Source organism: Aulostomus chinensis, chromosome 9, assembly GCF_037954235.1.
Source record: "Aulostomus chinensis isolate RoL2024-O1b breed Wild chromosome 9, RoL_Achi_v1.0, whole genome shotgun sequence".
NCBI classification, from domain to species: Eukaryota; Metazoa; Chordata; class Actinopteri; order Syngnathiformes; family Aulostomidae; genus Aulostomus; species Aulostomus chinensis.
In genome coordinates, this window is record NC_141328.1 from 22533453 (window position 1) to 22559452 (window position 26000).

The following is a 26000-nucleotide window of genomic DNA, read 5'->3' on the forward strand; positions in this document are numbered from 1 at the left end:
GAACTGGCGACAAGCAGCACTTTGGCTGCACCAATTCTCACTTAAAGTCTATCTTAAACGTATGCTTTAAAAGGTGCTGTATTCATGAAATCATTTTTCCACGAGTGGAGATTATTCTTTAAAGGCTTCCTGGAGGCACCAGCAGTGCACACAACCAATTGGACATTGATCAGATGAACTGTTGTTGAAGTTACTCAGATAGATTACAGTTAGATGCCACAAACACTGGCCTCTAAAGTGTCTTCAAAATCATATTTTGTCCTAAAATTGTTCAGTTGTACAACACATAGCTAATATAAACCGATATAGCCTTGCTTTCTTCCTGTCTCCCTGCCGTCAGACATATTTTTGAGCACTTCATTTAAACATTGCCTTCTCTTAAATTGATTTCCATAAGGAACAAACAAAAGTCAACACTGAGTGTGTGCATTGTCCTTATTGTTGATTTAACTTTCTTCTAAATACGCAGTACAAACAAAGTTTGCGTCGCCCAATTTCTTTAATGTAGGACTTAGTCTTTATGTCCTCACTTTTTAACTTTTTTTCTCATCAAACTGACATGTACAAATATATACAATTATCACTTGCGCTTACTCTCAGCCAGCACTCGTTCTCCAACCTTGGTTTGATACTCCCCTGCTCCCCATATATCAATATTTTCCTCTTTTAGGTATTTGCTTTTTTTTTAGTTTTTTTTTTCTTCCATATTTACTTCTACCAATTCCTCAATCTTTTTCCCTGGATCACTTCTTCACCCCTCCCCCCCCCTTTGAAACTACTCTTTCATATTCTTTCTTTGAGATGCTTGATGAGCTGGACCCCACATCTCTCTCTCGCTCTCTCTCTCTCTCTCTCTCTCTCTCATGCACGCGTACTTACACACACACGCGCGCACACACACACATTGGGAAACTACCAAGTGCACATTTACATATCTGAAAGGACAGAAGGGAGGCTACAATTTCCTCCACACATACAAACATATAATGCTTCGGACACATTCACCTACACACATACAAACACATGAAGGTCTCATGATGCCAGAATGTGAGCAGATGATCTACATGGCTGTCAGGGCAAACAGGCTGTGTGCAGAACATTGGCAGCCACAGCAACGCCATCACTAATTGCCTTGCTGTGTGTATTCTCTTGGAGTGTGTATGTGTGAAATATCCTCACATGCAGAATGAGTCTGGTGTTTTTCACACCCGCTGTGTGCAGGATGTGGTGACTCAATGTGAGATCACGCGCGCCCGTGTTTGTATGTGTGTGTGTGTGGGGGAGGGGTTGCGTGCATGTGTATTACATGATACTGATGAATACTTGTTTGGACTGACTTGTGACTGCCTACTGGTTTTGACATTTGAGGACATAAATTGTGAGGACATTTTGACCACTCCTAACAGCCAAAACAGCTCATTTCTGGTTGCAGTAGTATTTGCATTTGGGCCACCTCTTTAAGGCTGTTTGTGAGTCAGTCCACCTCTGTTTCTGTAACATTTAGCAAGTGTGCAATTCCATTGACATGGTTTATCAATTCAGTATTTAAACAGTAAAAAAATAAAGCCCAACAATACTAGACTTTCAAAGCAGATGAAGATTTTTGATAGTTTAAAGCTGGCACGGTGGTACGGTGGTTAGCACTGTCACCTCACAGCAAGAAAGTTCCGGGTTTGAGCACAGGATCTTTCTGTGTGAGTCTCCATGTTCTCCCTGTTCCTGTGTGGGTTCTCTCTGGTAGTCCAGCTTCCTCCCACAGTCCAAAGACATCAAGAGGGGACGAGGCTGATTGATACTCTAAATTGACCGCAGGTGTGACTGTGAGTGTGAATGGTTGTCTGTCTCTATGTGTCGGCCTTGTGATGGTTTGGCGACCCGTCCAGGTCTCGCTTCTCGCCTGAAGGCTACTGGGATAGGCTCCAGCGCCCCCCCAGCATGGATAGACAGATAGTTTACCTGCTTTTTCAGCAGCCAGGCTCACTCACATGGGGTCGCTATATGACTTGCGCATTGTGATTGGATGATGTCAGCGATGTGACATCAATACAGAGATTAGAGATCAAAGTCAGAGATTAAAGTAAGAACTCAGCCATAAGACTAAGAACTCTCCCACCAACTTGGACTGCTAAATTTAATTTTAAACATTGTCCCCCTCCGTGTACAATCATCACCTGTGTCTGCAGTGCAAAATAAAGCTTGTGCCAGACAATATCAATATGAATACCGCTAGCTGAATGTTAGCAAGCTGCCTTGTATGATCATCATGGGATATGGGGAAGTAGGAGTGTCCATTCAAGCAGCTACAAAGCTTTCATACTAATTATGTAGCTATGTTAAATTAATACTGATGCTGCCATATGACCTGCACAATCAAATGAATCCATAACCTTTAACTTTAAAATTGGTCAAAATGCAAATTAGGATTCCCGAACTATGTAGAACAATGGATCAAAAACAATGTTTACTTGGTAAAACGTTGCGTGTTGATTCATCATCATATTTTATTCATCTTACCGGGTCAGAATTTTTATTTTTTATTTCGTTAAATCCAAATATATTACGTCTATCTTTCACTTAAACTTTCCAGCTCAGTTTAATCAAGATAATAGTAGACAGGAAATGTAGGTGGTCATCTAGTGATTGCAGTGCTACTGGTTTGAGCCCCTGTTCCCTCAGAGACCACATCCAGCTGTCCTTGATGCCTCATCAGTGTGGGAGAGGAATTTGCTTGCAAATTGGTGCCTTGTTTAGCCCCCTCCCCCCAACAATGTATGAGGGTGTGTGTGTGAATGGTTGAATATGCATGGAGTGGGTGGTTGAGCAGAATGGTGTTACATAAATGCAGTCACTTTATTTCTTTAGATTTCAACAGCTGATACATATGCACAGTGGTGTTGTCAACATGTAGAACGGCCTTTTCGTGTGTGCAGGGACATTTAAGCGATATTCACAAACACTGATCAACAATTGCCCTCAGCCCGCCAAACTCTTTTTTTTGTCCAACTGTTGTGGTTATAAAAACATGTTAAAACATGAAATGACAAAGGAAATAATGACCCCGAACAATCACACCCTTTTTGTCTCTCTATGCTTCATATTGGGGGTTCTTTATGTCATTTGTTGCTGCAAGGAGTGATCGCCTCCTTTTTTGGGGGGGTTGGGGGTATAATTTCCTCATAAGCATTGCAGAATCAGTGTACGTGTGTGTGTGTGTGTATATGTGTGTCCAACAGATCAATGAGAGAGTGAACAACTCTTTTACTACTCAATATGGTTCAATGCAGTATCTTTATTGTTTTCCAGAGAGCCATTTGTTTTGACTGGAGCACATTCAATAACAGCTCACAAACAACCTGTTAGATGAGGCCAGCTGAAAGAGACATTCAGGTTCTCGAGGAATATTGACCACATGGAGTCTAATAATGTTTTTCACAGTTACTGAGCAAAATAAACCAAAGCTTTGCACACATTTAAGTCATCAAAACAAAATTGTTATTGCTGATGGTAGATCATTACTTGATTGAAAGCAGTGTCATTAGGTATATCAGTCAGAAAATAATCTGTAATTTATCCTGCAATTCTAAAATGATACATAAAAATTGTAAAGTGCAATACTTCCCCTAGCGAGAGCTCTTAAAACACCATGATTTGCCCAGATACATATCCAGTTTCAATGGTCAAACATTTCTCAGTGGGAAGTGACAAATCTTAGGTATTATTTAAGTGTCACTTTAATAGTACTAGAGCAGTGTGTTGCAGTCTTACAGTTCAAATAATTAACACTCCGATCAATCTCTCCCATTTAGGCTGGAATAGTGTTTCTTTGAATATGAGTTAGGGCCAAGGAGTTCAGGGAACATTCGGTTTGGTCTTAAATAATGTTTTGGCAAAACCTCAGGGACAAAGTAAAGAGCTTAGAGCAGAAGTTCTACTCTTTTTGGGTGGCTGTCCAAGTGTGACGACAACTTGGGGCAAAGTCAAGCCAGAGGTATGATGTAATCCTGCCCCGATGTCCCAGGAGGGGCCAAAGGTAGACAGAGAAGAGGATGTCCTTGTTTGCTGCCACTGCTATGGAACCACTTAGCAGGAATTGTGGAGAATTAAGTTCACATAACAACTCTCTTCAGAACATTTCGATTAGGGGAAAAAAAACAGAAATTTGTGGCTTGAATTGACACTCTAGATAACTCTAAGCTTGTTTTCAAGCCCATAACAGCTCAGGGATGAACAGGATTTATTGTCTGGGTACTTGAGAACACAGGATTTTTATACCAAAATTATTGTAACTTTGGAAGATAATCGCTCGCTCTGTCTACCACAGACTGCTCAAGCCTCATATTAGTGTCAGCTAAACTTAATGAATCATTTTGGCTCAGAACAAAGGCTTTTGATTTTGTCCTACATCTGTTCACCGCCAATAGGGACATGAGGAATAGTTAAGGCTCAGTTATACTTTCCACATGGATGGATGCACGGACGTAAACTGACACAGAATCATGGTAAGAAAACTTCTGGAGCTTTTGGACTCATTTTGGGTTAGTTAGAAAAAAATACGTATCCTCCTTTGTTTAGGCCTTCTGCAACATGGTCCGTACAGCCACTGAATAAATGGAGGTAAGACATGGACTTGACCAACTGTGACCTCGCTGTAACTGTAATATTAGCCTCAGGTACACAGCCATAATTCTGGCCAACACTCCCTCTTTCACATTAATACTGTCCAATAACTCAATATACAGTATAATGAAGCTTTTTATGTTTTGATTTAAAAGACTTGCAGTAATTATTGTGGACCACATGGCAGTAGCTTAGCTTGTTACGATTGAAATCAAGGGATGAAACACTGAATACTGATGAAAATGCTTGTTTGACAGGAGAAACATCAGATATTGCAGGGTCATCTAATTGTTATGGTTATTAGCAATTAAAAAAACTACAGGACAGCACTTTTCTACTTCAATAATACTCAACATTTGTTACATGGCCTTGAATTCACCCAGTCACATGCAGTCATCAATGATAACAAAGCTACCATGCTAGCCGTTGCCTGCCATTAGCGGCTCAGGGTTAATGCTAAGGTTTTTTTAGTAAACTATTGTTATTAGCTAAGGGCCTTGCAGACATACTAACGTCACTGTAGCTTTAGAATATTGTGGTGTTCCTTTGTAAAACATCTTGCATACGGTCATTATGACTGAACAGACGGATCCCAGAGTTTTTCCATCAGCCAGAAGGGTTTGATAATAATCAGAACTAGTCTGTTTAAAGGTGGAGGTTTTGAAAGAACTTGTATGTACTTGTACTTGTAAAATGTATTCTTAGTGAATACACTTTGTCGCACCATTTGACGTTATGCTTTATATTTTCATCTTCATTTTTTAAACTATACTTTCATATTCCTAGATTCTGTATTTGTCAGTGTAGGAGAAGATGAGTAAATGAATTTTAAAGAAGCTTTTTACCCAAGAAAGTCATGCAACTTTTTTGAAACAAAAAATATGTCTGGAGGGGATGTATAAGACAATTTTCAAGTTATACGCTACATTGTTCCCAGTCAAAAGTCTTCAGAAGATCAGATGAACAGATTTTAATTTGACCTGCTGAGACTTGACAGCATTGAGGAGTGTGCAGGGAAGCGAGTGTTGTGAAAAGGGCTTCAAGTGCCAGAGCAATATAATGGTCTATTGTTGTCATCTGAGATGGCACGTGTCTCTCGTTAAGTATCTTCCCGAGACCTGTTGTTCATAATCATCATAATAACGGCAAATAATTTGCATTGTTTCTCTGCAGCTCTCGCTGTCTCAGCTGGCAGCTACTTCACGGTACCCAACCATCAGCTACTCCAGCTCAGTGTTGCCTTGGCAACAGTCGTTTCCTTCTCTGCTCCATCCTTCGCCACTGGCATCGGCCCACCAGCTGTCACATGTCGTAAGATTTCCACACGCGCGTGCACACACACACACACACACACGCACACACACTCTCAGAAAACTAGGGAAATACACAAAGAATTGTGCAGAAAGGAGTCTTAGTTGCATTTACACACAAGATGCACATTCAAACACGACAACTCTAAAACACACAACACAGTAGTCAAGTTTTTTTATGTATCCCCAAGGATATGTAGACGTTCACTGAGTTCAAAGACTCACCTTTACAACACTCGGCTCCCAGCCTCTCTCTCTCTCACACACACACACACACACACACACACACACACACACACACACACACACACACACGAAACCTGTAAAATGAACGCTAGCCTGGCACACTTTAGATGACTGGAGCTGCTCCTTTTCATCTTTGCAATCAAAAGAAGCATTATTTTTTGACTTGGCTTTTTAAATATTTTTACAAAGCCTGTTTAAAATTTCTTTCGTTACCCATAAACTCGTTTTTTAGGTCTTCTGGGAAAATGTTTTATCTGTCTTTTCCTATTAATAATTAACCCTCTTTCAGCATCAATCCGTGCCACAGTGTTTGTGTTATGACAGTGTAACATTCCAATTTTAAATGGTTACCAACAAAAGTAAAGTATGTATAAAATTTATACATTCAACTTATTGTCAACATAGGGGAAATTTTTTGCTGGCAATAATTCACTTTCAACAGAAGTACATGTTGTCTGACTAAAACCTGGACAATAGTTTTTCCTTTTAACAGATTCCTGTGGTTTACTATTCTGGTTACTGGTCCGGCACTGAAGCTGTGTCTATGGTGATTCATTTCAGAGGGTTTTATTGTTGGATGTTTATTTTTGCTTGCGTGACTTTGGAGGCTCAATAGTTTGTGTTTATTCACCCCTTAAAAATGCCAATGAGTATTGTCTTTTGGAGGGAGGGCAATATTTCTGCTGTTGTTACACTACCGTTTCTATACATGTCAAGCATCTAGGTGAGAATGTAGCTGTCATTTAATCTGTGGTTGTTTTTGTTTGTTTTTTTAGATGATACTTATAATTTGCCATTGAGTGATTGTTTGTCGACAGTTTGCTCTGTCCAATCACAGCTGCTGGTGGGTGCTGAGACTTAGTTTGCTACCCCCAATCGCAGGAGCTTACACCTCTGAAATGTAAGGCTTAACCTCTCTAAATAAGTGAGCCCGCACCAAACCTCATTATGATTCACGAATGCACTATTCACTTATGGAAGGCTGTTCTTAGCCGCAGCCAGACAGCGACAACCGCCTGATTGCAGACAGCCAGGCAGGGCCCAGCTAGTAAGTAAGCAGCCAGGATTGCTAACTTTGGTGGGTGCTGCCATTACCAACATCCCCACTTGGGCAAATCATCCCGAAATTCACTGCCAACTCACATCTCTGACATCACTTATTTAACCACAACTGACATTTGATCAACCTCAACTTGATTCTACTCAACATGTAGGTAGCTTCCGCTGGCAGAAATTGCTAGCATACGATATTCACGTCCAGCTTCTGGTGATCGGGCTATCAGCGCTCACAATCCCCGTCGACATCAGCCCCAGGCAGGGCTGCCACATTCATACCCACACCACCATGACATCCCCTCATAAGCCAAAGAGTTCACGCCAGTGTATTTTTAGCATTGCTGTTCTGCTGTCATTTTTTAGCAAATGCTGTTTTATCCAGCTCTGTCTAATTGCATCCACACAGATCCCATAGAAAGCACAGAGAAAATGGAAATATTATCGGAGCGCATATCTGACTGGGTATTTGCTAACCAGCTTTATGCATCTGAAAAAGCCCTATCATTGCAGCCAAGGGATAGCTGAAATGAGGAAGTCAGCTATCCTGTGCTGTTTTTAATAACTCTGCTGAATAATTTCCTGAAATGAAGCAAGCGTAACCTGCTCCCCCAGTTGTAGGTGTCTGCTGCGGAGAAGCAGCAGGCAGAGCCATTTTGCCTTTGAAGGCTTCCTTGTCTTTGCTAAATTAGACCAAGTTCACCCACAAAGATGCATACATTTCGCATGCATCATGTCACACAGAGGAGTGAGTGGTTAAATCTCACAGAATGGAGAAGAAATCACAATGTTATAATCCTCGGATTAACCCTGAATCTTTTTTCCGCTTATCATAGTCAGTTTACAGATTCCCTTGTGATATGTTCTATGCCTCTTTGATGTAGAAAAGCATGTCTTTATGACATGAATTTGTGATGTTTTACCAATGTGAAATTGTAAGGCAGCTCGGCGGTCATGCTAGTTTGACGCTAACAAAAAGGGAATTGTCCCCAGTGAATACATTTTTTCAATTTTAGAATTCATTTAGACATGAAATGGCATGTTATTATAAAGTTTACTTAATAATCTACTTACTTATTGACTTAGGTCATAGCCTACCTGTAGTATATTCACTTCTCTAAAGTACTCCCTGATTCTACGTCCACTGGGTGCTCCTGTGTTCATGTTAATGCTGATCACTCTGGTCATTAGTGTATTTTTAAGCCAGTGGGAATGAGCTTAGATACCTTCTTGGGAAGGTGTCCAAGAGGCATTTTGGTCAGATACCTAAAGCATTTTAACTGGCTCCTTCAAAGGCAAACATCAGTGATTCCAAACTCCTTCCACATTTCTGTCTGTGTCCCTAATGGTGAGTACAGACACCCAGGAAACTCATTATGGTTTTGGGTCATTACCCAAAACTCACGACCACGGATGAGGGAGCTTTTCTTCCCCGTCATCACCTTCCGGCAGGAGTGGAGTCTGTCATAGTGAATGTGATTCAGTCTTCCCAGCGGTTGAACAGATATGGAATCTTTCATGTGCACACGCTAAACCATTGTGTCATTTTTTTTCCCCCCCTACAGTGTCCTGTCGTTTTAAACAAGGTGTTAATGTTTTTTTTAAACATATATATTTACTCTCATTTGTTATCATTTATTATGGGAGCTGTTCATGTTGGTCCACCTGCAGATTCTAACAAGACAGCAGTAGCTTTAATGGCTTATTCCATGCTTAAACTATGAGTCATATTGCAGGTATAATCTAGGAATGTGAATCAGGCTTACTTGAGGTAACAATATAATCAGAAGCACTATATGGATAGAGAAGGCATAACTTTTTTTGTATGACATACTGTGGAGGAACTACCAGAGGAATGTCAGTGTGTTATTAATGACAATAACTAAACTCGTTGTGTAGTTGAATGTAGACTCTAAACCCCAGAGTTTGTTGCTGTGAGAGAGAGAGAGAGAAAGTGTGTGTTTAAACCTCTATTCGTCCTTGTTCGTAACCTCAGCACACAGGCCTATTAAAATCAGCCACTCATAAGTGATCACGCTGTGTAGGCTCCATGTTTCAGATACAAGAGAGAGTCAGTACCTCGAGCCTCGTAAACAAGCAAAGGCCTCTGCGCCTCACTTCCAAGGTCGTTCATTGTATTGCAGGCTGTTTCATCAGTAGAATTAAACAGATGTGTACGTTGTGCCTATGTTGCAGCATGTCTTTGGTTGAGTTTATCAAAGCAATCTTAAATGGAAGCCACAGTAATTCTGAGCTGTGGATGTCCTCTGATAGATCAACTGTAGTTATACCCATCAAAGCCCAGAAAGAACACATCATCACACCATAGCTGATTACCTGTGCTAACATTTACCTTAAAAATGTAGCCTCAGGCATTAACATTTCATTCATTGTGAAGTGAAAAGTAGGACAGGAGACCATTTAACAGAATGTTACATTTCAGATTAAAACACTGGACTCCCTCAAGGTCAAACCAAATAAATAATTGCCTACCTTAACTCGTTTCTTTGAAATCGTTTGAAGATATGAGGCTTATGTGAAACTGAAATTTACAGTAATTCTCAGTCGCATTGCAGGAAAATGAATGATCTTTACCTAACAAAAAAACAAGCAATTTTATTTATAAAGCACATTTCTAAGTGCTTTACATAATAACAAGAACACTACAAGGCATAAAATGATTAAGATATATGAGGAAGTTACAAAATGAACAAAAGGCCTCATTCATTAAATTGTCTGACGCATCAATTCGTTCTTACCTAACTTGACTAATTTGAGGACTAAAATAATTCCATCATGATTAAGAACAAATTTCTGTGCAGGAACATTTCCTGAATGAGGCTCAGATGTTTTACTTCGCTGGTTTTATTCACTTAATAAGTAACTTTGATGTTGCTTGAAAAGATTATCACTTTTAATTAAGTGAATCAAAGTAAATGGGGATTTACTGGAAAGAAAAACAAATTTTCAATATTATTTCACTATTATTATTTATTCATTTCATCATTTCAGTCGTGATTCAGTGAATCTTTAGTGTATGTCAAACTGTGTTTGCCTGTAGACAGGCAGACAGACACTTGTCCAGGTGATGTGCTTGTGGATTTACTAAAACACTGGTGTTCTATAATCTGATAGCACCCAGTGTTGCCCAGGAAAAGCTCATTTTGATGTTTGTCCTATACAACTTTTAATTGCATGACAAAAAAAAGAAAAAGAGATGTGCATTCAGCTTTGTGACTTTTTTAAAAATTCTGACTACGGTGGCATTCCTCAATGGAGCTCTTGTTTTACCAGAGAGAATATTAGCTGGTGCAGTGGCATCAAGAACATCTGCAACTTCTGAAATGGAGTTGCAAGTTCAAATATGGAGGAGAAATTCACGATAAATACTCTAGCGGCGGTTTTAGGGATTACCTCCGTTTGAACATTTTTGTGCACAGAGGTAGCACAACTCAAAAATGATCAGAGAGACTACAACATCAGTCACCACAACCGTAGAAGTGTTCTGACCCTTGGATGAAATTAAGACCTGAGCGTTCCCTTTATTGTGTGCGGGTTCCTTAATATGCATAGTCAGTCCATAGTTATCAAGAAGGCAACACCAGTTCTCTAGTTCCTCTTTCCTGGGGGGTTGTCAACATGGATGATAAAATCAACAGCAGCAACTACACACTCCAAGTCTATACAGACGACAGACAGCAAAGCCATCAAAACATTAACGTAGTGTTTATGTGGCCTGTAGATATTTAGGATCAAGGCTCTTTGGACTGTGCAGTAAAATAAATACAGAAATATATCACAGTATTTGTTGTTTGAATGATACTGCATTAATATTCCAGAGGCAATTATTGATACAGTAGAAAAATATGCCCTTTTTTAATATAATATTATGGCAGCTTCATTTATTTACAGCAAATATCATTGTAATGCATTCAAATAGAAATTTAAAATGACTTTCCTGGGTTTCAATATCATGTGTTGTAAATACTGTATGATACGACCAGGTGATGAACAGCATGTTCTACTTTCAGCTCAATTTCAGTGAATTATTTAGCGCATCACAATGTGTGTTGTAGCGTGAGGTTCTCGGAGAGGAGGAAATCAACTCAAGAGCTTCGTTTTCAGAAGAAGCAACATTTCCCTCCTATGTTGATATGAAGGGATCATCAGACAGACCAGCAACTCCTGTCTTATGTGCTCTGGGGTGACTTATAAAAATGGATGTCGTGCACGTTTGACTCCATAAGAACATCTGTGCTTCATTTTCATTAAAGATACAACATCAACATTGTGCTTGACAATAAAAATCATTGATTAAAACCCTTTTTTCCCCTGTATAAGACCTGACATTTAATCAGGCTGGATTTAGTGTGTAAAAAGCAGGATCTAGAGTAAGTGTTTTAAAGGAGGAATAAGCTGACAAAGAACTGATGCTAAAGTTGATAAATTTGCAGAGCCAGTTTAAATGCTACCTGTTAGCAGATCCACTTCTGTTTCTAAAGAGAGGAATTGAAAAATGTGTGAGCTCAGAGGGCCTCGCCATTTCCTGGGGAGAATCCTGAGTGCCATAATTCTCGTAGCCTGAACCAAGCAGTTAGAGCTTGTTTTATTCTATACATAAATAATTGGACTGTGTAAATAATTAAAGGCTCTTGATATCCAGCTTCCATAACTTCCCATTTTGCTTCAGGCCTCCTCAGGTGTTGGCAGTATTGCACATTTAGAGATGGACCTTCAACAACCAGACAGGGATGCGTCAGCGTCATCTCAGGATGAAGAAAACCAACTTCAGGAGCTTCCCTTCACTGCAGTCCATGCGCCAGTCATCACTCTGGGTTTGAACGCACCCAGGTAAGCCTCAGGTTTACAAACATTATAATGCGGTTGCAAGCAGATATGAAACCACCTTTACCCGTTGATTAATGCATGTCACATTATAACGTGTTATTTGTCTCATTGTGGTGTTCAAAACCATTTCCAAACTGTTCACTTTATGCTTATCAATGCTAATTATAAGTGTACAGGTGTCTGGCAACACAAAAGCATGCTGACAAAGCTAACCTTTTGAGCAAAGACTTGTTATGTTATAGTACATGATGTGTGAAGGGCCTTTGAGTTACATGGGAGGTCAGTTTATTTTCTTAAACTTTTAATTTCACTGTATCCTTTTTTTTTTTTAGTTTTGCTCTTTATTATATCCTCCATCTGCTGTGTTTTTTTTTCCCCTCATTGATCAACTTAGGTCAGCCAAACATAGTGTACCAGAAATAGGAAAGTATAGGGTCAAACGTGCACGCTGTCCTTCCCCCTGGCTGTATTTTCAAGGATTTACAGCTCACTGTAGTATCTTGAGTGGTAAATATACAGTAGCATGTTCATTTTTAATCTGAAAAAATATGGAAACAAGCCACTTAAAACACCACTACTCTTTTATCTAGCCTGACATCTTGAACCCTTGTACAGTTATTTGTTACAGCAGTAGTTCACTGTCTTGCTGTCTACTGAGCGATATAGATCAGCTCACTAATTGGCAGCATGTGTTCTGGTATAGCGCATTGTCAGTAAGTAGAGGAATTCAGTTTATTGCCAATTTAAAGAAATGCTGTCAGCCTGTACACCCTGCTTACTTGGGTTGTGGTCTCTGTATCCTTTGTTCCTGTGAAAATTCATCATAAAATAGGAAGATTTAGACATTGATTTAGAGGACCGGAAGGCTTAGATATTGGCTTGTTGTTACGGGGCAGCTAGGAATTGAGTTTTAAGAGAATACGAAAATTGTAGCAGCAATGGCGCAGGTGAGGTGGGACACCAAATGAGAAAGTACTCCATGAAAATAATGAGCAGAGTAAATGGGATAAAAGGCGTTGCATTAGCACAGAGTCAGTAAATAAGCAGCTGGCAGCGAAACAGTTTTCCAAACCCAGAGTTAAGATCCAGATACAATACTGTTCAGTTCAGTGGGCTGCAACATCTCTGCCTCTTCACTTGGAGCCAACAAATCTTTTTGACTGTTTTTGGTGTGGAATGACCCACTTCTTTGGCAAGAACAATGCAGTTTAATTGAAGTTGCCATGCATATCTGATTGAGCTCCTTCCGAAATACAATGATGGGTGGAATATTAAACCAGTGGGGCTGAATTAAGATATAATTTTGAGTGATGAGGAGGAGAGGGAAGGCATGAAAATCGACACAACGGCAGTGGAAAACCCAAACACTGTCGGTGCCTGCATGAGTTTGATCAAGGCTTCATTCCCTTGCAAATGTCACCCTGTGGGATCAACTGTTTACTGACCGGACTCTTTACTGTTATGATAAACCCAGGCATTATCGCTCATTGTCCTGTGCTTGCACTTAAGCCAGCCATCTGTGCACCATGTCTGGTGTCAGCGTTGAACGTATAAGTTATGAATGTTGCAGTCCACAGTTGCAGCAAAACAGGTGGCCACTTTGATTGGAGATAACGGCCAATTATGCTTGAGGAAATCCTCCGGGAGCACTTTGGCACCCGTTCGCGCTCTTCTTTAAGTGTTCTCGCAGTGCCACTGCTTGATGGATAATGCTGACAACCTCATGCTGTCTCATCATAGTTAACTGTATTTTGAGAAAGTCAAGCACGATATTGAAATTCCGGATTTGAACAGGATACAATTAGCAAATTTAAGTTACACTCCATCCACCAAAAGATAAACATCTTGAGTCAGAATGGAAGTGATCCAAGATAAATAGAGCTGCCTGACCACCAAAATAAGGGGAAAAAAAGGTGCCTCGTTTTCTACCATAAATCACCCAAGTGTGGCTGCTGCAAACACATTACCTGCTGATGCTCGTAAAGCACCGGCATTTTCAGCTTGGTGAGTGATTGATTTGCCATCGATATTCTGACACCTCCCTTAAATTTAACCCCTTCCTCTCCAGCTCTCACTCTGTCAGCTCCAGGAGATCACTGGCCCACCTCTCCTCCGCTGGCTTTCCTGACATTATGGATTGCAGTGGGGAAGTTGCAGAAGTCTTTGACCCAACAGAGCCTATGCCCTTTGACCCCCACCGGGAAGAAATGGATCCTCTACAGGACAACATGTTGGTGTTCCAGTTTCTAGCGTTCACCAGGTGAGCCCTGCAGGGACACTGACACTCAAGTCTCGCTTCCTGTTATATACACTTATTGATATGCGGCTTCATCGGTGAATACCACCTCTGACAGCGGCCCATCACAAAAACCTCTGGAGCCAGCACCAGCGTCCTCTCTGTCACGGGCTGACGGGGAAAAGATCTACTGAAGGATGGTTACAAAACACGCCACTCTCTGCGTCCTCCTCTCTGACATCTGCATTGTCGGCGCTGTGATAAACCTGAGTCACATCTGTCCTTTTTCATTAGACACTCCCTATCATACCGCAATGACCTCCCATGCATTAACCTCAATGCCGTGAATGCTGTCTTTGAAAGGATTCATGTACTTCATTTTCTTTTATGTGAATATTTATAACAGCGTGTTGCTCTCGATTGACCACCTAAGGTAAAAGTAAAAGCCCACCGAACAAATGGCTCCACACTGAACTCAAAACACAGCTTAAAAAAAAAAAAAGACCCCAAAAGCACAACACCCCTGTCACCGAACAGGCCTACAACTGCCATACAGCCTCTTCGTTTGAGAGTATTTCAGAAAAATCACTGTGCGCTCGTGATATATGGGACATCAGTTTGGCGTGACTGAAGAAGTGAAGTGTTTTTTGGTCCTGGGCCCAACGTTTAGTTTGAGTTTTGGCCCTCCTGATATACAGTGAAGCAAGTTTGACAACAACTGTTGCATGCAACCATTTTAACAGCACCAATCATTTTACAGAAAAGCAGGTGAGGTGATTTGAAGGGATCAGGAAGAGCACCGTGAGACAAAGTACTCTTACGTGTTCAATCCAAGAAATTTTACATCTTTTGTTTGAAATAAGTGAATAACAACAGAAAATTAAAAAACATTTTTTTTAAAGACTTCTCAGACTTCAGACTTCTTAGATTTTCCTTCGTAACATAGTAATAAATAGTTACCTAATTCTGTTAGCTCACAGGAATTCATGGATTAATAAAAATGGTCTTTGAGCACATTTTCCATCAGGAATAAAGTTAAGATAAATATACCAACCCAAACCCTGCCCCCCCCCCCCCCCTTACTCCTCTCTACACCACTGTGGAGCTGAGTCAGCATTGCTGAAAGAGGAGCTACATTGGGTGTGTTTTTCACCATTTCTTCCTTCTTATTAGGACTCTACTCACATTTGTACAAATTCATGAATTGAATTCCAGTCACTTTTAAATGTGTTGCTTCTGAAATGAAAATCAAATCAGCATTAACTTCTTTTCCATGATGTAAGTTGTCTGAAAAATATGACACGCTGTATATCCTACAGGTTTAGCTGGCCGTTGTTATTTGGTGCCCTTCAGTGCTCGCCTGAAGCCATAGTGTGATGTTCCAACCTGCGGAATCTTGAATATATGTGGAAGCACGTGAGAATTGAAGATCATGCTCCAAATATTAGAGATGGATTAACGGCTGCAAACTTACATTTTGCGAAACAGATACAATTTCTAGATGTATTTAATACTCCAAAAATTCCTCGTCTTCTCTTTTTGCATGTTTAACTGTTTAGTGACCCTGTGCAAATTAAGCCAACTTCTCCATCATGAGAGCCTGGCTACGCCAGCGTCCCACTGTGAGAGGACCAACCAGCTTTCCCCATCACAGCGTTACCATCCTGTTTGCTCTAAAGAGGATGGCAATCAGATCTCTTCCTTTCTGCCAGCAAGTTGGAAGGGAAACCTTGTTATTGTGTGGGCTAGAATATAATAGCAAATATTTAAAGCCTCTGGGGAATTTAAAATCATGTCATCAGCAGGAGACAGCAAAACACAACGGATATTTTAATGAGAGAAGTATGGATTGTTGTGCATCTGTAAAAGCTTATTTGATTGTTGAGGCTTTCAGGTAATTTGAAGAGCAGCCTAAAGCCACGCACTTGAACATTAATTGCGCAGGTCTGTGGCATGCTGAAGCGTGGAGTGAGGGTTACTTCATAATTATGTCAAACTGGTGCGGAAGGAAGGGTTTCAGGCGGTGGCAGCAGTAGCACTTAGGCAGGCAGGGAGCCCCTGAATAGGCAGTGTAATTTCTACCTCTCACCCAGCCGCCATAATTATCAATCTTGTCTGTTTACAGAATGAATATTAATGCCGGCTCCTCTGTAAAGATGGAGCATGGCGGCATCTTTAATAGCGGAATATCAGAGCGTGTGATTGACTGAGAGGTCACACACCTCGCTCAACTAGATTCCACTTTGAAACTAACTGAGTCCCGTCTCCGGTTCCAGGCGGGGCCATAGCCAGGGCAGCATTTTAGCAGTAGAAGTTTATTTTGTAACTCCACAATTTTTTTTCCTCATGGAAACTTTCAGACGTGTCATTTTCTGTAATCTGGTGAAGTTTTAATGCCTAAAAATCACAAAACTGTGACCAAATAATTGAAAATATTCTGGAGAGAAGATATATTTGCTCAAATAAATAAGGAAATGAAATAAGCAACAGCATAACCCGTCTGTTCATCTTAATAGTCATTGTTCTGTCAGTCGTCTTGAGCATTGCTAACTGTTGCGGCATCTTCCTCCTGATACTGGGCCCTCTCTTCTTCCTCACCCTTCAAGCTCAGTTCCTGACACTACAGGCTTCTTGGTATGAAAGATGATTTTACTCTTGCTGTGTCTCTTTGACATCCTCCAACTCTCTATGCTGTTTCAATAAAAATAAAAATAAAAAGGTAATACATAAGAGGCATTACCAGAAGAAGACAAGGCTCAATTGAAAAATACGTACTTATTAAGCTGTCAAATTGTATAATAGATTTATTATCAAAATATATTACATATTTTAATCATAAATGTTACAGTGATATGGATCCAGCCGGTAGTGCATATATAAGAAAGCTAAAAAGTATTCCACAGTGATGATAATACAAGATGTCATTGAGAGGGGGCTGCTGCCCCACAGGTAGTGAACACACTGCTTTAACACAATAAATTTGTAACCTAAACCCTGTTATGGTTTTCCAAAGAGAGGATACAAGCTAAAGTGTTATTTCTCTCATCTATTGCCGACCACTCAGAAATGAGAAAGTTGTAATTGGTTGACATACTGTAGGTCTTATTTGGCAGATTAATATGATCATTGGGCCTACAGACAATAAGCTTGGACAGGTCGACTGCACATTCAGCAAATGAATAAACCTATAAAAGATAAATCAGTAGGTCGGTAAGGTGCAGTGGCAAATAGATGATACTGATAGTAATAATACTGATGATATGGTGGTATGTAATTGTGACTACTACTAATAATAATACAGTATAATAAAAATAGTAGTACAGTATATATGGTATGTAATATAGTATCGTATAATTGTATGTATGAATATTGATGTATAAGTATATGCACACAGATATGGTATAATATGATATACAGCATAGGCATACAAAAAATACTTGACTGTACAGGGTTAGTTAGTTCCAGCCATTAGACTACCGTAGTTGCCACCACGGTTGCCATGATGTTACACACAAAAATCCTCACAAAGTGCATACGTGTCCGTCGTCGACTCCTTCTTGATATCTTGATACCAGTGTTAGTAGTCAGTACTAGTTAGTAACTAGTATGGTTCAGGGTAATAAATCAAACACTTGTGTAGTTTTGCATGCAATATTTTGACTATTGCACCTTGAATAACCACAATCTTCTGTCTTTTGTCAGAATACCAATGGCGGGAGCCTGTCCTGATTGGCCCAACAATATCTATCTCACCTTCCAGTTCTATCACTTTCCACCAGTCACATCGCAGCAGCTGAAACTCCTGAGCAATGACAAGGTTCAGCAGCAAGCTAGCGATCCACTTCCCTGTGTCCTAACCCCGATCAATAACGACGGCTCTGTCAACCCAGGTAAGGATCAACTGCTACAGAAAAATTGTTCTCTTCATTTCCTCAGTAAAAAGGCTGGCTTTAAATGTGGCTGTGTGTGGAAAACTACAATTATTGTATTAGTCAGATTAACACTGGACTTGTAACATCCATGTGAAAACATTAGTTCGACAGACAATCAATTTTTCCAAGTTTATTTTCAAGTACTCATAAATACATGCCTTGAACTCACAAAGACACAGAAACCGTCGCTTCTTTCTGACTCCAGAATGCAGAAAGAGCCAGCCTTGCATTTGTAGCTTGATGCTAATGGCTACCAACTACAAACAACAACAAAACTCTCAAGAACATCGTTTGGTATAACCCACATCTTTATCGTCCAGCCGTATGCTCGGTAATCAACAAACTGGCTCCTTCTGCACTCTTGAGTCACAAAGTAGACAATTTTTGGTTGACGAATATCTCAAAGGAGTTGTTAGGTTGTTTTATGTTAGTCTTGGTATTTATGTTCAACAGTATATGAAGTATAAAGTAACCCTAGAGGGGAGTCTGATTGTAAACAGCTGTAAGGCGACATATCGCCACCGACTTTTCAGGAGGCTGACATACTTTGGTGAATAAATCAAAACTTCACGTTTCATGTATTAGCAGACAGCGCGGTTGTCTAGTTAAGTTGCCTAAACCAGCTAAAACCATAGCTCAACTGCAGCCTTACAGAAGGACAAATGCTTTCTAATATTGTAAACAACTTGCGCTGGAAAATCCCTGCATTTTGTTGTATAAATGTCATGTCTTGCCTGGGAGAAAGTATTTGTCAGTCCCAGCCATTGATTACAAAGTGTTGCAAATGTGTTACTGATTCCAGTGATTTATTCTACTGCTCTACACGATTAATTTTGTAGTATCAGTACCTGCAAACTACAAGCTCCTCCCATGGTGCTCCATGATGTTGTCTAATGCTGAGGCTCTTCTCTTTCAATCGCCTGTGCGTGAACTGATTGATGTCTATTCATGTAGCAACTAATGAAATGGAAGGGATATTACAGCTTCTGACAGAGCGTGATATTGAACACACAAACAATCCCCCACTTCGTTCCAACGCCTACCCATATTCTCCACTGCCCAGACACACTTCAGACTAAGTCAGTCAATATTTCTCCGGCTGTCTCTGCTGCTCTCTCAGTCTGCACTATATTACCCGCCGTGAATTCCCACAAAGCCACGTCCACATCCTTCCATTTATTCTATAGCTCAAAGCTTTTCCACCTATTAATTTTGCCCTTTTCCATAGGAAGGATTAAGAGTCAATGTTCTGATTTTAAAAAGATTGCTTCTCTCAGGGTTTAACAAGGTAATACCCCAAGTATCAATAAAAATAAGAGTTATTTCTGTTCTGTTACAGTTTTAGACAGGAATTTCGATGAATTCAGTCCATATTTTGCTACAGCATTGAATCCTTGTCGCATGGGTTTGTCCACGCTAGGAGATTATAAAAACAATTGGTCTTGATTGCCTCCACAGTTACAGACATGACAATCATCACTGACAGCGAATTATATCAGCTCAAATTCTTTTTAAGTAAAAGTTGAAGCCGGAAGACACAGACTCCCGCTGGCTCACGGATAATGCGAAGGAAAAGGAGCAGTTTCTGCCGCGTGAAACCGATAATCCGATTGACACGTGGACATTCGTACCTTTACAGAAGAAACAGTTGTATTATTTATTTATATTGAAGATTAAGTCAATTCCTTGGTACCAAAGGGCGAAAAAATACTACACAAACAAATAAAATGAAAAAAGCGCCGGGATGGCCAAGCCGTTAATTGAACTATGAACATCAGCTAATCCCTGATTGTAAATAAAGCCAATCACAGCTACATATAGATAAATCACAACGCTAGCAAGACCAGTGTCTTTTTGTAGCCTCTATACTAGGTTTGCACAATGAATCGAACTATAATCGAAATCCAACTATAAACGAAATCCTACATTTTGAATGGAAAGATAAACTGCACCCAATCATACCATCATTAATGAAGCATTGTGATGCTCCTCATCACTTTTCTATGTTGTATCAGTGAATATGAAAAGGAAAATGGAAACTTGCAACTGAAATCAGGAGTCCTATCATGGTACCTGCGGTGAGGGAAGCAGACTTTGAGCTTCAAAGTTGCTGCAGGTCTTCAACATGATGAGCGTCTGTGTCCTTCTGAGTCAAAGTTCCCCAGAAAGATGCTGAACTCCTAAACCCCGGTTCAGTGGTGGGTGGACAACACTTTCATGTCCTCTCATTTTTGAAGGTAGACGAAACAAACAACAAATAATAATGACCGTGTATGATTTTCTTTCTCATTTTAATGATATAGAAAGATACAGTATATGAAAAAAAAACAACTCATTGATTCAAACTTGTGCCACTGAGACATCTGATTGTGTTTAAGCTGATGCAGCTTGGCTCACAGGTTTTGAGACAAAACATTTCAGTGGTGAGTTCATTGTGTTCACTGTTTATCAGCCCTAAACTCCATCTTCATCATCATTTCAATTAATACTTTCTATAGTGAGTTCCTCCATTAACTTCTCACATGGAATTATTTAACAAATCAGATTTTTTTTGCGCAAGAGCAGTATGATGTTTTTCTGTTTGTTTTTTTTCTACTTTAAATCTAAAATTTGAAGTTTGGATCTGTACTTTTATTTCAACTGCTTGAAATATGCAGTGAATATACATAAATAGAGTATTTTTTTTGTTTTTCCTTAAATTATTTAAAAATCACAACATCCTATGTAGCTTTAATAGTTAAGCGTATTTATAGTATAGACATGTCCGAGAAAAGTGCTGTATATTACTGTTATTTGTTCATGAATCCAGTCAACAATCTGAGTTGAATCATGTCAGTTCCATCACCTCTCACCTTCCTTCCTCAACATCAGCGCCGGCAACCCGATGCTTAATCTGCTCGCTGCCCTCTCAGCCTGCAGCCTGCACAGAGTTCTTGATCCCCGGGATGATTTTCAGCCTGCTTGGCTTGCTGTGTTCTCATCAGGCAGTCAGGGTGGGGGTGTCTGCTGGGTGCCACTCCTTGTCTGCACACACACACACACACACACACGGACACACACACACACACACACACACACACACAAAACCCTCTGGAACCCCTTTGTCAGCTCTTCCCTGCTTGTGAGCGCACACATACACAACCCATTCTCTATCTCTGTCTGTCTCCCTCTCTCTCTCTCTCTCTCTCTCTCTCTCTCTCTCTCTCTCTCTGTCTGTCTGTCATGCTCCCCCTGTGTGTTTTCATTGCCATGCGTCCACTGCACACAAGCTTCTAGCATGCTGGGTGAATTAATGGTCCAAGTGGAGAGAGTTGGCGGGTGGTTAGTTGGTGGGGGCCGGGATGTTGGTAAAAGGGAAAGAAGTTCTGAAGCAGCACGAGCTCACAGCAAAGCCATATTAAAATGAAACATGGTCTAAATTAAAATGGCAAAAATCCTCTATCATTGGCTCTGATGTAACCATATCAGAGGATGTGTGTGTATCTGTGCGTGCGTGTGTGTCTGTGACTGTGTTTGTGTGTGTTTCAAAAAGAGTTTTCCCTCCATCATGTGTGAAGTGAGTCAGAGGGAGATTCTGGTCTCTTTAACTCAGCAGGACTGTCTCCAAAGGTCCTTATTACTCCACTTCTATCCTCCCTGCTGCTTCTACGCACATTGGAATCATGGGAATTGGGGTTTGGGGGGGTGGGGGGGGGGGGGTTGGTGCTACAGAGGAAATTTCCAGGACTACCACAAAGACCCACACTCACACCTTTTAATAGACACAAAGTATGATTAACACACAACTGAAGGGTTGTGTTTGGGCTGCAGCTGACTGTACACTCACCAGCTGAGTTTGATCGCTGACAGGGTCACTTTCATTTGAACCGCTTGGAATAAGAGGAGTCAGATCTCAAGATGGTGCATTTCAGAGGTTTCATCAGAGAATTACAGGAGCACACGTTTTACATCCTAAATTAGAATTTGTGTAATTACTCAGATTTTATTAAAACGAAACCAAATTTCCCTCCGTACATGTGTGGAGTGAGTCAGAGGGCGATTCTGGTCTGGCTAACTCTCACACTCTTTGTGTGTGTGTGTGTGCGTGTCCCTGCACGTGACCTTGTAGAGGTGGATCAGATAATCAAATTTACAGCCATCCATTATCCCCGGAGCAGCTTCTGTTCAAACTGTGTGTCCTGTACATTCTTCACAACCTAAAATTGTTTCTTTTTTTTTCATTGAATTGATGAAGAGGGAAGTCGACTCCCCATAAAGATGATGTGGTGATTCAAGCCGTGATTTAGACTCTGCCATTACGGTCATAAATTATAGGACCCCTTCTGATCCAGTGAAGTGGACCCTGGTTACTGTACTCCCATGCAGTGCAATCATTCCACCTATTGACTCCCAGTTGATGGCTATAAGTTAGAACTGGCCTTAAGCGTGGCAGGGAATGGCTAAAGTAATAATTAGACCAGATCACTTTGTGTGTATTGTTTTGTTCTATATTCCCCAAAGGGGAATAGTCAGTCCAAATCAATACAATTATTCTGAGAGATCTCCTTCAACTCACCAATGATCTTTTTTATCAGGGGAGAGCTTCATTCAGGTTGATAGTCGCCTCCTCCACAGGGGACAAGAGGTTATTGAATGACTACTTTGTATGAAACAGTATGTCAATCTTTAGCTATGGCCTTCACAGTGTCCAAAAGGAAGATTTTGAATAGACATGTCAGACAGCCCCCCCCCCCCCCAAATCAAAATGTCTCACAGCTATTTTGGAGGGAGATTTCTTAATCTGGGCTGCACGGTGGTGCAGTGGTTAGCACTGTGGCCTCACAGCAAGAAGGTTCCGGGTTTGAGTCCTGGCTCGGGCACGGGATCTTTCTGTGTGGAGTCTGCATGTTCTCCCCGTGTCTGCGTGGGTTCTCTCTGGTACTCCGGCTTCTTCCCACCATCCAAAAACATGCAATTGGGGACGAGGCTGATTGAATACTCTAAATTGACCGTAGGTATGACTGTGAGTGTGAATGGTTGTTCGTCTCTCTATGTTGACCCTGCGATGGACTGGCGACCTGTCCAGGGTGAACCCCGCCTCTCGCCCGTTGACGCTGGGATAGGCTCCAGCCCCCCCGCGACCCTTAATGTGTAGGAATAAGCGGAAGATGACGATGGATGGATGGATTTCTTAATCTGTCACCCCATTTTGGACCTTGGCCACTTACAAAGGCTTTGTGGGCATCCAGCTGTTCAGATCTCTCCCCATCTGCCTCCAGGTCACCTGGGCCCCGGCGTTTCTTGGTCTGTACTTTTCCTTCTCCCTTGTGAAGTCCTTATAATGGTGTCGATAAATTGCAACCCTAACTCCATTTGTCGTGGACAATCAAACACGACTGCCGGTCCTCCAAGATGGCATGCGTGCGCTTGCTTACCAGGATGGGGTTCTACGTCTCATTGAGTCGCTCATTTGTCCCTCAGTGTCTTGTTTCTGTTTTCTGAGGTCACCGAGGTGATTACCAGCTGAGTTGCTGAAAGCTCTGGTAGCAGTTGCTAAAGGAAGTTAACAATTGAACACATATACAGGTCAATTTATAGCAACCTGCACAGTTGCATATACTGTATGTTTACTATGCTTCTTTTTGTCTTTCTGACATAGTCATAGACATAGTCTTGTCTGTCATAGCACTCTATCGTTGGAAGGTGACGCACCCCTGCTTTCCGCAAAAGAAAATGTCAAGATTTTTCAAATTTCAAGAAAATTCTTTTGAGATTCTTTCTTCTTTTAGAAGTTTAAAAACAAAAAACAAAAAAAAACCAACAAAGAAGACACACTTCTTTTTTTCCCCCTCAGCCAAAAAGCCAATGATATTGTCACACCGGATTTTTTTTTTAATTAGAAAAAAAAAGTCCGATGGCAAACAGAGATTCACCTTTTTTGCTCCTCAAGATAATCTTCATAAATGAATGCTAATGCTAATGCTATGAACAAACTACACCACCGATGCAGGACTTAAGTGTCTCCGCAATGAACTTGCCGCTGCTTCTGTTTTCATCATGGTGGCACTGAACCGCCTTAACGTCTGAATTTTCGTTCAGCCACTTTTTGTCAAACTTTTTTTTTTGGGGGGGGGACACACGGGAGTTTGGTATACATGAACAAATTTTATGCTGTAGAAAAAAAATTAATATTCCTTAAGCAAGTGTGAAATGTAGACCTCTTTTCAGGCATTTAAGTGAAAATCCATTCAAAAATCCCACTGACTTTCTGAGTAAGTAAGCATTGTTAAAAGTTTGGTGTGAATGTTTCACAATGGCTAATTATTTCTGGATTTTAGGACTCATTTCTATGCTGTTCTATTCATTTATCACATCCACTTACCCTCAGAGATTCACACATTGCATTTTGATGTGAAGCACTGAATGAATAAATTATTTTTGACTCTTCACCAGAAAACTGCAGAGTAACTTTAATTACTCATTTATTAACTTAAGACAGCATCTTTTTTTGTGGTGTTATAGTCATTGCCAGTGAAATCTTTAGTTGTTTTTTGTTTTTTTTAGATGTTCCCAACTACACAAGGTTATCAATGTAGGACTATCGAATGTGTTCCTATGTTGTCCCAGGTTTTGTGTTTATTCTCCTCCCTCCTTGTCCAGGCGCCCCAGGGCTGCAGGTGCAGTTCAAAGTGGACCAGAAAGTCCTGAAGCCAGGAGAGAAGCGTTGGTTCCTGCGCTACCTGTCCCTCCACACCATGCATATTGACATTTGGGACAGCGACTCGTTGCTCCTCATTGGTTCGACTGCCATCGAGCTGAAGGTAGAACACAGTTGTCTTTGCAGTCTGATGAAAAATGTTCTCATTTCAACTCCATTGACATTTTCATCATGAGAAAAGAAGCGTGACGAAAAAATGCTAAAGCACAATCTGTTTTCCTCTTCATTGTCAACACATGACAGTGCATCTGTCATGGGCTCATGCAGCATTTGAGGGTTGCTTTACATTCGCTACTCACTAGTTGTTTCCGAGAAACATGCCACTGATAATATACAGGAGAGAAACAACTGCATGTTTTATCCAGGTGTTCTCAGAAACACAAACCAGACTTTTCATGAAAGATGTTACGAATGATTTCACTTCACCACCAGTGAGACCAGAAGAATCACCGAAGTGCAACCAAAAGTGAAGCTGTCTAATTTTTTTGATTTATGTGCAAATAGTGTGACGGTTTTAGGGAAGATCGAAACAAAGGAAGATTTCATTTGCAGGGAAAGACCATTTGAGTTTGAAAGAAAAAAAAAATCTGTCTCGCATAAAGATGCTTTATTCTCTGAGCGTTTGAAGGGTTAATTTTGATCCTCTCAACTCTGCCGTCCATTGATCAACCAGACACTGCTGGATGTGGAATTGATTTGCTTTGTATCTTTGTGGAAACGTGAATGAACATTTCAGGAAGTTCTTTACAAGAGGCAGAGCCGTGTTGAAGCAATTAGTAAAACTCTGGAACTTTCACAATGTACTTTAATATCTTTTCATTCTTTCAAAGTTTGATCAGGGATACAAAATTCTATTTGCCGGTGGAAAGTGTCCCTGTGAATTAACAGATACTATGGGAATTAACTGGACATTTGAAGGTAATATATACTAACAGTATTAACCTTGTCATATACAGACATGCAACAAGAAACATTTGTCAGATATGCTTGCAAACATTTGTAATTGTGCATCTCAACAATGACATGCTGGACTGTTTTTGTGTAGAACTTTTCAAGACTCT

The 26000-nt window shown here is 40.6% G+C and overlaps 1 protein-coding gene across 4 annotated transcripts in view; it reads left to right on the forward strand.

Moving 5' to 3' along the window:
• Positions 1-26000, forward strand: part of nphp4 (nephronophthisis 4) — a 137523-nt gene that overhangs the window by 78572 nt on the left and 32951 nt on the right. For 3 of the 4 annotated variants that reach the window (XM_086214300.1, XM_086214301.1, XM_086214303.1), the window contains 5 exons: positions 5791-5928; positions 11917-12077; positions 14143-14334; positions 18013-18200; positions 24882-25042. In XM_086214300.1, the coding sequence (XP_086070426.1) occupies positions 5791-5928; positions 11917-12077; positions 14143-14334; positions 18013-18200; positions 24882-25042 (840 nt within the window). The remainder of the gene's footprint in view (positions 1-5790; positions 5929-11916; positions 12078-14142; positions 14335-18012; positions 18201-24881; positions 25043-26000) is intronic. The other variant, XM_086214302.1, reaches the window with a different exon arrangement.